The 17,238-nt window shown below is 48.6% G+C and overlaps 1 protein-coding gene across 1 annotated transcript; it reads right to left on the bottom strand.

Moving 5' to 3' along the window:
• Positions 1-3,665: 3,665 nt before the first annotated feature.
• LOC142069839 (uncharacterized) lies at positions 3,666-15,501 on the bottom strand. Its single transcript, XM_075122360.1, has 3 exons — positions 15,425-15,501; positions 14,064-14,190; positions 3,666-4,905 (listed from the first exon to the last, which is right to left on the bottom strand). Exons 1-3 carry the CDS (start codon positions 15,446-15,448, stop codon positions 3,788-3,790), a joined length of 1,269 nt encoding a protein of 422 aa, XP_074978461.1. The 5' UTR covers positions 15,449-15,501; the 3' UTR covers positions 3,666-3,787.
• Positions 15,502-17,238: the final 1,737 nt, after the last annotated feature.

The following is a 17,238-nucleotide window of genomic DNA, read 5'->3' as shown; positions in this document are numbered from 1 at the left end:
AATCCCAGGCACTGCTACAGGCTGGGGACCGACTGGCTAAGCGGCAGTTCTGCAGAAAAGGTCCTTGGGATTACAGTGGACAAGTAGCTGGATATGAGTCAGCAGTGTGCCTTTGTTGCCAAAAAGACTAATGGCACATTGGGCTGCATTAGTAGGAGCGTTGCCAGCAGACTAAGGAAAATGATTATTCCCCTCTATTCAGCACTGGTGAGGCCACACATGGAGTATTGTGTCCAGTTTTGGGCCCCCCACTACAGAAGGGATGTGGACAAATTGGAGAAAGTCCAGTGGAGGGCAACAAAAATTATTAGGGGGCTGGGGCACATGACTTACAAGGAGAAGCTGAGGGAACTGGGGTTATTTAACCTGCAGAAGAGAAGAGTGAGGGGGGATTTGATAGCAGCCTTCAGCTACCTGAAGGGGGTTCCAAAGGGGCTGGAGCTCGGCTGTTCTCAGTGGTGGCAGATGACAGAACAAGGAGCAATGGTCTAAAGTTGCAGTGGGGGAGGTCTAGGTTGGACATTAGGAAAAACTATTTCACAAGGAGGATGGTGAAGCACTGGAATGGGTTACCTAGAGTGGTGGTGGAATCTCTATCCTTAGAGGATTTTAAGGCGCAGCTTGACAAAGCCCTGGCTGGGATGATTTAGGTGGGGTCGGTCCTGCTTTGAGCAGAGGGTTGGACTAGATGACCTCCTGTGGTCTCTTCCAACCCTAATCTTCTATGATTCAATTATCTCAAAACATTTATATTTATCTAAAGTTAAGAAATGGTTTTGCGGGATCAGCATCCAGGTTTCTGGGGGGGCCCACCTTCAATATAGCTGCCGCGGAACTTAGCTGTCAGATCCTTGCCCAAAGAAAGCTTCCTCGGACTGTTCTTTCACCTAATCTTTATTAGCTAACTTCAAACAATGCACATAACCTCTAGTGACCCCTAATGGGTCACCAATTCTCCTACTTTCAGCAAAACTACTCATTATCTCTTATCATCAAAACATTTTTATTCATAACTAAACTTACATCTTGATGGTGTCAGAGGTGCTCAAGACCAAGTTCGGTCGTCCAAACATTCCTGCTATTCTTACAATAGTCACTTCTTATCCCGTCCTCTCATTCTGATAGCAAAACAGAAAACATGCAGTTACTTGGCCTTGCCTCTCAGGGCCTAAGATTTTCCTAGCTATGTCATGTTTTTTTTGAGCTGGGAGTGGCTAATCATACAAAATTGCTGACTGCAGTTTGGTCAAATTCTGGGGTAACACACAGGAATATCAAATTCCAGGGTAACACTCCAGCTCTCTGAAGTCCCCATGTTCTCTCCTGGGAGGGCTCATAGGGGACACTCTGAAGAGAGGAACCAGCCAGTCGGAGCAGAAGCAGCAAAATAAGAGATTTCTGGTGATTCAGACCCTTTTTTGACTGGGCTTCCTCTTCCCTGTGCTGAGGGCTTGTTTGAGCCCTCAGTCCTTCTACCTCTTTCAACTCCCTCCCAATCTCTTCACCTCCCCGTCACGTGTCTTACCCTGTTCTCCACACCCCTTCCCCCCTCATCCCATCCGTTCAATGTCCCTGTCCCTCGCCTTTAGCTGGTCACATTGTAATTCAACCCAGCAAAAAGAAAAAACAGGGACATTAACATGCCAGTTGCTGCCCTCACGTTGTTCGCTCTGCTGGTACGGTCTACCCTTCCTCTGCCCGGCTTGGCTGGCTTGTCAGCTCTTCAAGCCTAGGGCTGTTCGGCGTTTGTACCGCACTTAGAACAACAGGGACACAGTCTGTGTGACTGGGGCTTCGAGGGCTACGGTTATATAGACATCGTAGCAATTAATGAATTGCTCCCCTGCACGGTTTGCTACTTTGCCGTTACCGAGCACTCCCAAGTTTAAACTCCAAAAACATGTATGAAAATTATCAATTTTTAAAGAGCGAATGTAAAAAAAAAAATGTCACTGCTTCCAGTCTCCTTCTGCAGCTCCGTACGTCACTTCAGATGGGGATCAGCTGCCTTGTCCGGGCCTAGGGATGCACTGTGGCTTGAGAACACAGCCCTGGAGTGGGGGTGTGGAGATGGACCATCCTGTGTGGCTCAGGAAAGCCCCTCAGCCTCTACAGTCTAGATTTGAAAACACTTTGGAAGGCTCCCCCAATTATGAGGTAACTGTTGTTCCCTGTACCCCTCCCTATCCTGGGTATCCCTTTTGCCATGATCTGGCCGTGCGTCTTCCCTTTTCTTAACACCAGCTCCTACTCCCTGGCCCTGACTTCGCCCCCCGTCTCCCAGGCCTCCACCTGTTTGACACACCTGCATAGTAAGCTTGCCTCCCCTACACAAATTCTGCCCAACCCTCCCTTCTGATTTGCCCCTTTTCACAGCCCCATTTTCAGCAAGGAGCAGATTCTGCTGGCAGCAAGGGCTGAGGGAGGCCAGTGGCTTCAGCAGCTGTTATTGAGCCGGCTTCCCATCTGCAAACAATCCCAGATCAGTAGGAAGAAAACCTAGCCGAGGCTTTGCCAACAGACAGAAATGGATTTATACTCCAAACGCTCACATTGCATTTGGGATCCATTCAAATTCCCCTCCCAGATCTGTGACACTTTCATCTCCAGCCCTAAATTAGTATATTTTAAGACCAAAGAAATCAAAGTGTGCTTCCCAAGCACAGAGAGCTGTGAATGCTGCATCACATGACACTTGGGGAGGTGTAGAACGTGGAGAAGATAAACCCCAAGTAGCTCAGCAAGAAGGCAACACTGCTGGGGTGACGAGGAAGGTGGGAATCCCTCCAACTCACCCCATCATCTTCAGGTGTCCCAGTGGCTGAAAAAACACTTTTCCCCCTCCTTCTGCTCTTTATTACATTTAAATATATTTACATGAAAAAAAATGGTACACGAATAACTGCTCCTCAGCAGAACCCAGTGCAATGTGAGAAGACCTGAGAATGAGACAATCTGTCCGCAGTCAGGGAACTGGGTAACTAACAATCACTTTTCCCTAGAAAGAAGAGTATAAATGTGATGATGCGAGTTTGTTTAGACTAGGAAAAGTGATGGAGGTTATGTCAAGTCACGAAGAAACATAGTGGATTAGCCCAGTGACTGTATGTGGACTATTTTTTTATTGCAATAGTTGTGTTTTACATCAGAATAGCTAACGCTAGCTAGCTAACTCCATGGAAAATCGTAATGGGGACAAAGCCCAGGTAGATTTAACCTCAGTGTAGCTAGTTGAGGTCACCCCTGTTTTCCCCACCTGGAGCTGATGGATATTCCTGTTGGAGGGGGACACATTGCCATGACCTAGGAGTTGATAAAAAGGACCATGGGATTCACCTTAACGAAGGGTGAGCTGCCAAAGGGAAAAGAGGGCAATTCAATGGAGGAAGCTGAGAGACCACGGTGATACAAATGCTGCAAACAGCCTTCATGTTCACAATGTGGGAATCAGCAAAAGTACAAAAAGGTGAAAAAACCCCATTTCTCTGTCTTAGACAATTTTAAAAAGAACAGTACTTTTGGCACCTTAGAGAGTAACAAATTTATTAGAGCATAAGCTTTCGTGAGCTACAGCTCACTTCATCGGATACATTCAGTCGATGCATCTGATGAAGTGAGCTGTAGCTCATGAAAGCTTATGCTCAAATAAATTTGTTAGTCTCTAAGGTGCCACAAGTCCTCCTTTTCTTTTTTCTGAAATTAGACAATTTTGTTATGGTGTTTCTCTCCATTGCAGCTTCTCTGCTGGTAAATAAGGGCTGAGCTCTGATGGACGCATTTCCCACACTCAGAGCATTCCTAGGGCCTCTCTCGTGTGGATCCTTTGATGTTTAATAAGGTGTGAGCTCTGACTGAAGGTTTTTCCACAGTCACAGCATACATAGGGTCTCTCTCCTGTGTGGATCCTCTGATGTGCAATAAGGTGTGAGCTCAGAGTGAAGGTTTTCCCACACTCGCAGCACTCATAGGGTCTCTCCCCTGTGTGGATCCTCTGATGTTTAATAAGGTCTGAGCAGTAAACGAAGTTTTTCCCGCAGTCACAGCATCTGTAAGGTCTTTCTCCTGTATGGATCCTTTGATGTGTAACAAGGGCTGAGCTCTGACTGAAGTTTTTCCCGCAGTCAGAGCATTCATAGGATCTCTCTCCTGTGTGGATCCTCTGATGTGTAATAAGGGCAGAACTCTGGGTGAAGTTTTCCCCACACTTGCAGCACTCATAGGGTTTCTCCCCTGTGTGGATTCTGTGATGTTTAATAAGGTCTGACTGGGAACTGAAGTTTTTCCCGCAGTCACAGCATCTGTAGGGTCTCCCTCCTGTATGGATCCTCTGATGTACAACGAGGGCTGAGCTATGATTGAAGGTTTTCCCACACTCACAGCATTTATAGGGTCTCTCCCCTGTATGGATTCTTTGATGTGTAATAAGGTTTGATCTCTCCTTGAAGCTTTTTCCGCACTGATGGCATTCATAGGGGCACTCTTCCGTGTGGATTCTCTGATGTGTAAGAAGGTGTGAGCGCTGAGTGAAGCTTTTCCGACACTGACAGCATGCATAGGGTCTCTCTCCAGTATGGATTCTCTCATGCCTAATAAGGTGTGAGTGGCTGTGGAAGTTTTTCCCACACTCAGAGCATGTGTTATTTCTCTCTCCCGCAGGGATGCTCTGCTGGGCTTTGGTTTCCTTGAGCCCCTTCTGAGTTCCCTCATAATTAATAGATTTACCAACTTTCTCCCTTGACTGGTTTTCCTGCCACTTCTCTGACTTGTGCTGACACTCACAGGCTTTTCCCTGCTCATGATTCCGGGACACATTCTCTTTGGATCTGACCACATGTGGTTGCATTTGCTCAGCCTCTTCCTGCTGAGGATTCTGCTCCTTCTTCTCACTCACCATCTTGCCACCTGCTGGGACAGAGGAAAAGAGACACCTCAGAAAAAGAGAAGGAAACATGGAGAACAAAAATAACAGCCAGAGAGATGGTGGAACATATTAGGGACTGCATTCCCACAAACTCTTCCCCACAGGGTAGCGAGGAGGGGATCAATTCTGTCTCCATATCCCACCCACACATTCCAGGGAAGAGGGGGAATGGAGGGAGCTATTGCCAGGGGTCAGTCAGGAAGGGTAGAGAGTCATGAGCAATATGTAGTGAGATGATATGATGCCTGCTAGGAACAATCCTGAACTTAGAGGGTTCACAAGGGCTTTGCAGGAAAGCCCAGCTGTTCCCTGCCGGCCCTGGCAGGTGTTCAGCTGGTTTTAATGACTCCTCACTTTGGCAAGTGGCTCCCAGGATCTCTCTTTCCTCAGAGCCCTGGAGATCTAGAACCCACGGCTCTTCCCCTCGTTCCAGATGGGTGATCATATCAGGTTTGGAAGCTGCAAACCCTGCTCAATGGAAAGAGAAATGAATTCATGTGAATTCATGGGACATTTGTCACCAAAAAAAGTTCCATTATTTTAACCCCAGCCCATTTTAACGGAGTAAAATCCCAGGACACTCTGCTTATGAGGGATTTAACTAACCCCACCTCCACTCACTGGAGGGGGGGGACAGGGGATGGGACGACACGACACACAGCCAGATATTCAGCATCAAAGGGGCTCCTGAAACCCAGAGAAGGTGACTCCGTTTCCCAGGAAGGGAAGACTCCAGCCAGAGGAGAAGTCCCCCTGGACCTACTTCTCACTGACACAGAGAGGCCCAGATGCACTGCAGGAGCGGGAAAGACACGAGGCCTGACACCTGAGCAGGGGCAGTCAGAGACATCAGGTAGGGGACAGAGGTGCAGTTAGCACTCTCACTTGCTACGACACCCATTCCCCAGTCCTCCCCACTGCCTTGCACCCAAGCAGCACCCACTCTTTTTCTCTTCTCCCCTCCCATTGAGCAGAGCCCTCCTCACTCCCAGGTCTCCCAAATGTTCTGCCCCCAACCATGTTCCGCAACCCCCATCCCCCCGCACTGTCCCCAATGTTCCTTGCTCCTGACTCCCCAGGGCTCCTGCCAAACAAGCGTCCCTTCCCTTCCCTCCCTCCTGTTGCTGGTGCATCCACTCCTTGGCACCTACTCTCCCCGTACTCCATCCAGCACCAACCCTTCCAGCTCCTTGAGCTCCATTTCGTCCAGCCCTCCCCACATCCCAACTCCCTACAGCAGCTGCTCCATCGCATCCCCACCCCATCCCACTGCCCCCAGCCCTCCCGACTCACAGGAGCTCTTTGCCCCAAACCTTCCCCTCCCTGGTTCTTCTATTATGCTAAGTTTCTAAGGAGTATCTTAGAAATATGAGTGGGTATGTATTACTGTGGGATTGGCTGTAACATCTTTGGGGACTTTTTGAATTTATGTGCTAGGCCCCTGGCTCCCAACCTTTCCAGACTACTGTACCCCTTTCAGGAGCCTGATTTGTCTTGTGTAGCCCAGGTTTCACCTCACTTAAAAACTACTTGCTTACAAAATCAGGCATAAAAATGCAAAGGGTCACAGCACACTATTTCTGAAAAATGGCTTACTTCTCATTTTTACCATATAATTCTAAAATACATCAACTGGAATATAAATATTGTACTCACATTTCAGTGTATAGTATATAGAGCAGTATAAACAAGTCATTGTCTGTATGAAATTTTAGTCTGTACTGACTTCGCTAGTGCTTTTTCTGTAGTCTGTTGTAAAACTAGGCAAATGTCTAGACGAGTTGATGTACCCCCTGGAAAACCTCTGTGTACCCCCAGGGGTCTGTGTATGCCTGGTTGAGAACCACTGTGCTAGGCAAGCAAAGTTAAGTGGGATTCCTAGGAAATACTTGCGGGGTGGGGAAAGCAACTTCTCACCTTCAGACTAAACCTTTTCAAGCTGTACCCTGAGGAGAAACCCATTGCCGGCTGAGCACCTGGTACATGAAGCCAAGTTCAGAGTCCCAAACTGGACAAAAGGTGACTCTCAGAGGCCTGGTGGTGCTTGTTCTGAGCTAAGAACTCTTATGTGACCACAGAAAAAAAACCTTTGAGGCATTTGAAGGTCTGTTCAAATGCCAGAACCTTTGATGGAGTTGGGTGAACTCTGGTAAGCTTATTGGCCTGTGTGCTAGTTCTTTTCTTGTTTTTAGTATGTTTTCTCTGTAATGCTTTACCTTAAGAATAAATGCTGGCTTGGAAAGGGCTGTGTGGTACCTTAACTGGGGGCAGTTACGCTGTTCATAGCCTCTGCGAAAGGAAGGCAAAGAAGGCCTGCTGAAGAAGTCTACCTTGCTGGGGAATTTACATTGTAGGCAGGGAGTTAAGCAGCCTGGAAGTACCCCAGTCTGGAGGGAGAGAGATGTGGGTCTCTGCCCAAGAAAGGTGATGGCAGGGGAGCCTGAGATTGGGTGTCCTTGCTGGACCATAAAGGGGGAATACAGGTGCAGTTATCCTGAATAGAGATGGGGAAGCACAAGGAACCAATGAGACAACATTGGTCACCATGAGAGGCAGCACCCCAGCACCCCAACAGTTCTCACGTGTTTGAAGGCTTCATGGAAAAGAGGAGTTGTACAGAGGGATAGGAAAGAGGATAATGAGGTAACTATGGATGTTTATGGAGTTCCTCCAAGGAGGAAGGGGCAACCTGGGAGAAAGCACAGAATCATAGAAATGTAGGGATGGAAGGAACCCCAAGAAATCATCAAGTCCAGCCCTCTGAGATGTGACAGGACCAATTCAACCTACACCATTTGGCACCGGTATTTGTCCAACCTGTTTTTAGAAATCTTCAGCGATGGGCAACCTGCAACCTCCCTTGTGTCAGAGAGAGAGAGCCTGGATCACTGGGCTTGGCGCAAGATCTGAGACCTGAACCAGAGGCTGTGAACCAAAGTCAGGCCACGTAGTAAAGCAGATGCTTCCAAGTTCACTGTCCGATACATGCACTTGGCGACATTGTTGCTAGTGCACTAGGCACTAGATATTTACGTAAATATATTCCAGCTAGTACAGCTGCATCCCAATCTACTAAAAGAGGAGGTGGTTTGACAGAATAATGAATAGGGATGTTTTGTCCAAGATACTAGGAACAAAGGGAGGTAACAAAGCAGATGTCATGGAACATGTAAGATGGTATGTAAGTTGTTTATTCTCAGTCTATAAATGTAGGGGTACCTTGACTTAACCCTTTGTCCAGCCTAGAGAGCCGAGTCCTTACCACTGGACACTCATGTGTTACTGTACCCGTAGACGTTGATCCGAGAAGCTAGTATTGTGTACTGAGGGCAGTAGTACTGGTGGAGCGCCTTCACCACCCAACCAAGTCTGTGGTCTTTCTGGGTAACATTTATCGAGATCTACTGCTTCCCTTCATCCACTAGGCCAGTAACCTTGTCAAAGAAGGAAATTAGGTTGGTTTGCTACAATTTGTTCTTGACAAATCTATGCTGGCTATAACGTACCACATTACTATCCTCTAGGTATTTACAAGTTGATTGTTTAATAATTTGTTCCAGTATCTTTCCAGGTACCAAAGTTAGGCTGCCTAATAGTTTATAATTCTCTGAGACCTTTTTGTTTCCCTTTTTAAAGAAGACAAGTGTTATGTTTGCCCTCACCCATCCTCCAGAAGTTCCCAGTGGTAACTGCTAAGGGTTCCATAATTGATTCAGCTTAAGTACCCTAGTGTGAATTTCTTCAGGCCCTGCCGACTTGAACCCATCAAACTTATCTAAGGCTATCTCTACACTGGCAACTGAACGACAAAACTTTTGTCTTTCAGAGGTGTTAAACACACATACCCACACGCTCCGAAAGACAAAAGTTTTGCCGATGACAAGCACAGTGAGAACAATGCTTTGTCGGGGGTTGAAGATTTTTGTCGGCAGGGGAGCTGACAAACACAGCTACACTGTGTGACTTTTAGCAGTACGGCTGTAGCAACACCACCGTGTCGCTAAAAGCTGCGTAGTGTAGACATAGCTTTAAGAATTCTTTAACCTGTTTGTTCCCTATTTTGGTTTTCATTCCTTCCCCCTTGTTGTTAGTATTAATTGTGTTGAGTATTTGGTCACCGTTAACCTTTCTAATAAAGACTGAAGTAAAATAAGCATTAAACACCTCAGCTTTCTTGATGTCATCAGTTATTAGCCCTTCTTCCCTGCAAAGTAGAGGACCTACACTTTCCTTCATCTCTCTCTTGCTCCCAAAGTTTTGAACAAATATCTTCTTATTGCCTTTTATGTCCCTTGCTAGGGTCCCCCCACAAATCCACTCTCCTCAGACATTCTTGTTAAACCCTAGATTTGTGCTGGAGATGGCCCACCTTGATTATCATACACATTGTAAGGAGAGTGATCACTTTAGATCAGCTATTACCAACAGGAGAGTGGGTTTGGGGGGGGGGGGGAGAAAACCTGGATTTGTGCTGGAAATGGCCCAACTTGATTATCATACACATTGTAAGGAGAGTGATCACTTTAGATAAGCTATTACCAGCAGGAAAGTGGGGTGGGGGGAGAGAAAACCTTTTGTAGTGGTAAACACCCATTTTTTCATGGTTTGTGTGTATAAAAAGATCTTCTGTACTTTCCACAGTATGCATCCGATGAAGCGAGCTGTAGCTCACGAAAGCTTATGCTCAAATAAATTGGTTAGTCTCTAAGGTGCCAAGAGTACTCCTTTTCTTTTTGTGAATACAGACTAACACGGCTGTAACTCTGAAACCTATCACCCTATTATAATTTTCCATGTCCACAAAGGAGCATGTTTTAAGATTTCACAAGTGGGTGATGAAGGCTGGCACCACAGGCTAATCGGAGGAGGGAATTGACACCTCAGTACCAAATGGGAGATGATTTGCAAGGAAGGGATAGGCCATGAAGGGCTTTGACAGGGAAGATAAAAAGTTATGGTTTTACAAGGTCTTATATACAGTCTTTATACAGTCTCTGCCCCCATTATATCTACACTGCTTCAGGGAGCAAGCCAATCAGCCTGGCTCCACAGATGTTTGTTCGTGATGCTAATCTTAGCACGTTAAAAAAATCTGTGTAGACATTTCTTTGACACAGTGACTCAGGCTGAAGCTCAGGCTCTCAAGCCCCCCCTTGGCTTGAGTGACTGAGCTCCAGCCCAATCGACAACATCTACACAGTTACGTTTAGCCCACTGCTGCAAGTCTATGGACCCAGGCTGGGAGGCAGTGTAGACATACCTATAGTGTGCTACACCTTAAGCATAGCTTTGCACAAGGGTGATCCCCACAGCTCCACAACTCTGAGACAGACCCTTCTCCAGGAAGTGCAAATGATTTCAGACTCCTGCTAAACACTGTCCCTGTTGGGTGCTGCAACCACTAAGTATTTGCAGCAGTGCAATACGGGCTTTTCAGAACAAGATTAGACACTGATTAGGCAACTTGAATACAGCATTTGAAGATCCATAGGTTAGTCTGGTAAAACAAAACTGAACTCGAAGTTCATTTGCAAGAGTCACCTGCCCGGCTTTCCCAAAGCCTTCTCTATTTCATCTTTCTCTCTGTCTCCCTCTCTTGGTCTTTTTGCCCTGGCCAGCAGCAAGCTTTTTGTCTGTTTGTAACCTAGTCCTAAATTGCAATTCCATTGTGTTTCCATGTTCTGCTTCCCTTGGGTCACAGTCATTACAAGTTAATATCTAGTCTTGGGTCTTCCACTCTCTCTCCAAGGTGCTCCACTCATATGTGGACAACTATTGATAGTGTATCCATGCCAATATAAAAAAGCCCATGTTACTTCAACAGCCACTGTTTCCCTGTCCCATGAGAGGAATAAACTCATTCACACCCAGTGGGTAAAAAGGCGAAGTGGGAGGAGAAGCTGGCATATTTTTCATTAAAAAAAATACTAATTGAATCCTCACATTCTCCAGAGGGAGACAAGGATGTAGCAAAGGGATAGGATAAAGAATCATAAAATCTTGGTCTTGTAGGGGTAGAAAGCATCTCAAGCAGTCATTTAGTCCACCCTTCAGCCCTAAAGCAGGAACAAGTATACCTAGACCATCCCTGAGAGATGTTTATTTTACCTATTCTCAAAAAGAACTCAAATTACAGGGACTACCTCGCTTGGTAACCCTGTGAATCCCCCTCAGACGTTGGGAAGGGAATGAGGAGAGTCCTCCTAAGGCTCCACCGGAGGAGAGATTAGAGAGGTAGGAGGAGAGTCAGGAGAGGCTAACTGAAGATCAGCTTTCAAGAACAGGACCATGGTCAGTGGCTGACAGGCAGAGGAGGATGAGGATGGAGTACTGGCTCTGAGATTTGCCTAGCTAACATTTATTAGAGACCTTGGCAAAAGCAGTCTCAGTGGAGTGCCCCAAATCTCTCTCTCTCTCCCTGAAACCTTCCCTCCCCAGCCCCACGGGACCCTCCCTGCTCCCTAGAGCAGCCACCCCCCAATCCCTTCCCCCTCCCATGCTTCGATCCCCAGCGTTTCCCACTCCCATGTCAAATGGATCTTCTACCCAACCCTCCTCTAGAACAGCACCACTGCTGGGCCCTCCACCCCCTTTGCCCCGTTCCCACTCTCCACTCTCCCACTCGCACCGTTCCCAGCAGTGCCTCCCCCTGACTCCCTCCATCCGCCTCCTTCCACTGTACCCGACCATCCCTGATTCCCTCTCGTTCCAATGTGCCACAGTTCATGCCTCGGCTCTCAGCCCTCCCTGCCTTGTGGCACCTCAGCACCATCCCCCCCCCCCATCATCTTCTCTTCTCCCACTGTTCTCTGCTTTCACTTGACTCAAGGACTCCTCTGAAAGAACCTCACACAGTCTCCTGTCTACAGAGGGAAGCACCTGCCTGTAACACCAGGGCCGGCTCTAGGTTTTTTGCCGCCCCAAGCTCAGGTGGGGCGGGGGCTCGCAGGCAGGGCTGGAAGCGGAGGGAGTGATGTTACCTTCTCTCAGTGCCTGCAGGGGCTGTCCCCCCCCCGCCCGGCGGCGCAGAGAAGCCCCGAGATAAGGGGTGGCCCAAGGCAGCGCAGCAGCAGCCAGTGCGCAGATGAGGGGCGTGCAGCCCCGGCTTCCCGGCAGGACTCGCCCTCTCCTCCCCAGGGAGTGGCTGGGCCCTGGCTTGCTTTGCTGGTGCCGAGAGCCGGGCCTGTGTAACACCTGCCACGAATGTGCAAGTGTTCCCAGCAGAGTTAAGGTTAAAGCTCAGCATTACTTTCTGGTTAAAGGTCAGCTATTCTAATCTTTCTGAAATTTACATTCTTACTCATATTGTCTTGAAACACACTGCTCATCATTGGGGGGCAGGGCAGGGTGAGTGGTCCAAAGATGGGGTTATTTGATCAAGCAGTACCTGAGATACAGCCCCCATAAAAGCAGCTTTTTTACAAAAATCACTTTGCTCTTATAAACACTTCCTTGCAGACTTTAGGCTCAAACCACAGTTCGAACGGTCCCCTGACTAATCGCAGTCACTTGGCATTTATCTCAGCTGGTCCCTGGCCCCCACTGCCTCTTTGGGGAAGCAGCACTGAAAACGTTCAATATTGTAGAGTTTGAAATTTAAGATTGGCACAAGCCAAACTGACGAGTCAAAGAGATTGAAACGCACGTGTGCAGCAAGACTGAGGCTCTGAACAGCCAGAGCAATCGGCTCTCACACTAATGCGTGCGCTCAAGAGGACATGCTGTGGCCACTGAACCCGAACTCCACCAGTGCATTTGAATCGGAGCCCCATCACTGACAGCTTTCAGAGAAATGCGTGTGGTGGATTTTTCTGACATTCTGCAGGAGTTTCTCTTAGAAATGTTGTCCTGATACCAAGATTTCTGGGTTAAGAGCAATATCCTTAAGGTGCTCTAAAATCCACATGGAGATTTTGGCCAGGTGACCACATACAAGTTTCACTATCCCACCCCTATCCAACATAGTTTTGCTGGCAGCTAGTGGCAGTTATCAGTGGCAAAAAAGTCCATTAAAAACTCAAGGAAATTAAATATCCATAAAGTAGATAAATGCAGAGTTCAGGTTGCCCAGTTACTGCCCCATGCCCTTCCACCATGTTGATGGTAGCTAAATTTAAAACCTCTGAAAACCAGGAACTGAAGAACTGAACTCCACGCCACCCCTGCAATGCAACCTTAACTCTGCCCATACCCCCTAACCCTGGAGCTTAGGTCAGTAAGGGTGATGCATAGGTTAACAAACTACCAAGTGACAGATTTTCCATCTCCTGAAGCCTTCATGCCCTTCTGGAAGATGTTTTAGTCAAACACAAGATATTAAGCTCAACACAACAGTAAGTGGATAAAATTCCATGGCCTGTACAACACAGGAGATCAGACTAGATGACCTAACTGTCCTTCCTGGCCTTAAAATGTACTAATTTATAATCAATATGAGGAAGGACGAAGAGAACATGCCAGTTTCTTGTGTTGTGTTCTACATTTTTGGATACCAGCATTTCTCTGCATGTACTCCAGCTGTGTGCATTGTGTCAGCTGTATGTCAATGGAACGGTGGTAGGATGAGCTGAAGCAGTTTGGCAAATCGGTGACTGTGATATAAAGACAGGTGCATGTGAACCTTGACGGAACAGGTGTGCCTCGTTTAAGTGCTGAATACTGTGTAGGTTGTGTCAGTAAGGTGCACGTGGATGTGTCCTTGCCATGGAGTTTGTCAGCAGTCTGGTGGCATACATGCTAGAGGTCTCCAGGGCCTTGTGAGAGGTAAGTGAAGGCGATGACTTAGCAGAAATCCTCAGGGCCAGGGTAAAGGGGTGGTAACATTTTAGAAGTCTGAGCTGGTCTGTGTGCAGTAGGCTCAGTATTTGGGTACAGCCCACGTGTATAAAGCTTCTGTTTGCTATGCCAGACCTAAACCCAAGTTTTGGCTTAGCAGAGAGAAGGCATTAGATTTTGTGCTATACTGCTCCTGTGCTCTGTTCCCAGAGTGCTCTGTAGCAGGGGAGGGTACAGTGCACGCACATGTGTCACTGGCCTGTCCAGGTGTTGCTGAACCAGGGCAGAGTTAAGGTTGTATTGTCGGTGTTGTGAACTTTAAATCTTAATTTCCCCTCCTAAGAACCGAGGGGTCAGGAATCCTTACCCAGCGAGGTCACATTCTCATAGTTCTTCTGCATGACGTCTCTGTAGAGGGCTCTCTGCGCGGGGTCCAGCAGAGCCCACTCTTCCCTGGTGACATACACAGCCACCTCCTCGAAGGTCACTGGCCCCTGAAAGAGCAAGAGCCCCCTACTCAGTGCCTGCTGCCTAGTGACAACCCCCCTGTTCATGGGAGAGGAGGGCCAACCAGATGGCAGCTCAGGGAAGCAGACAAACAACAGAGTGCCACACCCACCCCGCCCTGCCAGCCAGGAGGCATCAGGGTGAGGAGAGACAGAGAGAGCCCCTCTTCTGAACAGTAGATAGAGACAACAGGAGTCTTCACATTCATCACACAAATCCTAGCCTGCAGCTAATAGAGGAGATGGGGATCCAGCACGGCCCAGGTAGGAATCCCAACACCCTCCCCATTGCCAGCAGCTAGATGGGAGGGGATGGGGCATCTCCCCAATCATCGTTGGTGGGTGTTTCCTTCTTATTTCATACAAGACTCTGGCCGGTAGGTTCAGGCTCCAGCACCTGGAGTCTGGTCACTTTTCCCAGCCCAGTCTGGGCTCCCGGCCAGGGAGGTTAGCCCCCAGCCCCACCCCTGCCGTCCCTCCTCCCCCGCAGTCTCAGCTCGCCGCATGGGCAGCGCTCTGGGCAGCACGGCAGCATGGCTGGCTCCAGCCAAGCGGCGCGGCTGCCAGTCCGGCTGCTCTGAGCGGCATGGTAAAGGTGCAGGGAGCGAGGGGGTTGGATAAGGGGCAGGGACTCCTGGGGGGCAGTCAGGGGACAGGAAGCAGGGAGGGTTGGATGGGGCGGAGGAGGTCAGGGGATGGGGAACAGGGATTGGATAGGCCTGGGAGTCCTGGGGGGCCTGTCAGGGGGCGGGGAGGGGATGAGGTCAGGGCAGTCAGGGGACAGGGAGCAGGTGGGGTTGAATAGGGGATGGGGTTGCGGGGGGGGGCAGTTAGGGGTGGGGGGTTCTGGGAGGGGGCGGTGAGGGGATGGGGGGGTTGGATGGGTCAGGGGTTCTGAGGGGGGCAGTAAGGGGGCAGGAAGTGGGAGGGGGCAGGGGCCAGGCTGTTTGGGGCGGCACAGTCTTCCCTACCTGGCCCTCCATACAGTTTAGCAACCCCAATGTGGCCCTCGGGCCAAAAAGTTTGCCCACCCCTGATCTCGGGCCCAAGTAAACAAATCCCAGGACCTTTGTTACATCCTGTCCCCCTCCCCTTCTCCCCACTGTATATTTCCTCCACCTCCCACCTCCAGACCAACCATCCAGAAGCCCCCATCTCCTATATATTTACTGCCCCCCTCCTTCTAACAGGAACCCACCAGCAACTCCCCCATAATCCCTACCTGAACTGCCTCTGCTGCAGCCATTTCCCTTCCCTGTCCCAGAGAAGGATGGGATGATCTGGAGCAAAACACGGATGTCACACTGCAGCCTGTGGCAAGTGGGAGAGATTTCAGAACAGGTCTTAGTAATTTCACATTACAATTCCCTGCAGCCTCTTTCCTTGCAGACTGATGGTCTAGACGCCCTCGTGCAAATAAGAGAAATAGTCAAAACATAGTTAACTTCCCAGACATGTGCTGGAAAAATTATCCAACCAAACACAGAGTCCCATATGTTCTTGGAATGTTTGTTTCAGAAGATGGAAGAAGTAATCGGGCGGCAGCCATTTTACACTCGTTCTTACTCACAGAGGGGGATTGGTTATGAAACAGAAGGTGGAAAGCAATTTGGGTGAAAGTGATCATGAAACGATAGATTTCATGACTCTGAAGAAAGGAAGGAATGAGAGCAGTAAAATAAGGACAATGGAACTGGAATAAACAGACTTCAATGTTGCAATAGTAATCCTGCTTAGTGGGAGAGGAACCGCAGGGTCAGACTTTTGGCGTATGTGCTTGGCTGAGGAGCTTGTGCTTGGTGAAGCTACCTTCTGTGGGATTATGACTGAACACCTCTAAGTCACAATCCCCCCTAAACGTAATGATACGGCAGCACCGATAGCCTCCCTCCCTCTCCTCTCGGTGAGGAGAGCCATTCGTGTCGGGACCGGAGTGCGGACAGAAGGGAGCTGCCTCTCACCCGTTGCACACTGCATGTTCCTGTAGAACCTGGTGCTAAATCATTCGTAGACGACTTGATAGGTCAGGGTTTTGTGCGTAGCAGGGCAACTACCTCGCTGCGATCTATTGAAAGTCAGCCTTTGACACAAGACTTTGTAAAAAACAAACAAACAAACAAACAAAAAACAACCCCAAACTCAGAGAAATGGTCAGTAGAGGCCCATTAAAATAAAATCTAAGGCAGGGGAGGGCAAACTACGGCCCACGGGCTGGATCCGGCCCGTCAGGGCTTTCAATCCAGCCCATGGGATTGCCAGCCCTGTGGCGCAGTGAGGCTAAGGCAGGCTCCCTGCCTGCCCTGGCCCCGTGCTGCTCCCAGAAGCGGCTGGCACCACGTCCCTGCAGCCCCTGGGGAAGGGGGACAGAGGGCTCCGCGCACTGCCCTTGCCTGCAGGCACCACCCCCTGCAGCTCCCATTGGCCAGGAATGGGGAACCGCGGCCAATGGGAGTTTCAGGGGTAGTACCCACAGGCAAGGGCAGCGTGAGGCGGAGCTGCTGGCCCCACCGACGGACATGCTGGCCACTTCCAAGAGCTGGTAACAGCTGACATCAGGAAGACTAAGGTATTTAATCCCATTTTGCTTCAATATTCACACACAAAAAAGTTTGATTGTGACGAGATACTTAAAACAGTAATTACTAACAATGTGGGGGAAGGAGCAGAAACCCACAATATGGAAAGAACAGATTCAAGAATATTTAGCTAAGTTAGATTCATTAAAGTCATCAGGGCCTGATGAATTTTGTCCTAGGATAGTTGTGAAATTAGCTGAAACGCTTTCAGAAGCATTAGCAATAATCTTTGAGAACTTCTGGAGTATGCTGAGGTCCCAAAAGACAGGTAAATATAGTACCTATCGTTTAAAAGGGGAACAAAGACCACTTGCTGCATGAAAGATCAGTCAAGTCTTACTTCAATACCTGGAAAGATACTGGAACCAATTATTAAACCATTAATTTGTAAGCACCTAGAGAACAGTAAAATGAGAAGTAATAACCAGCATGAGAGGAGGAAAGTTGATCATTTAACCCT

The sequence above is a fragment of the Caretta caretta genome, chromosome 23 (genome assembly GCF_965140235.1).
Source record: "Caretta caretta isolate rCarCar2 chromosome 23, rCarCar1.hap1, whole genome shotgun sequence".
NCBI classification, from domain to species: Eukaryota; Metazoa; Chordata; order Testudines; family Cheloniidae; genus Caretta; species Caretta caretta.
The sequence above is the reverse complement of the archived record's forward strand: the minus strand, read 5'-3'. Positions and strand labels throughout refer to the sequence as shown.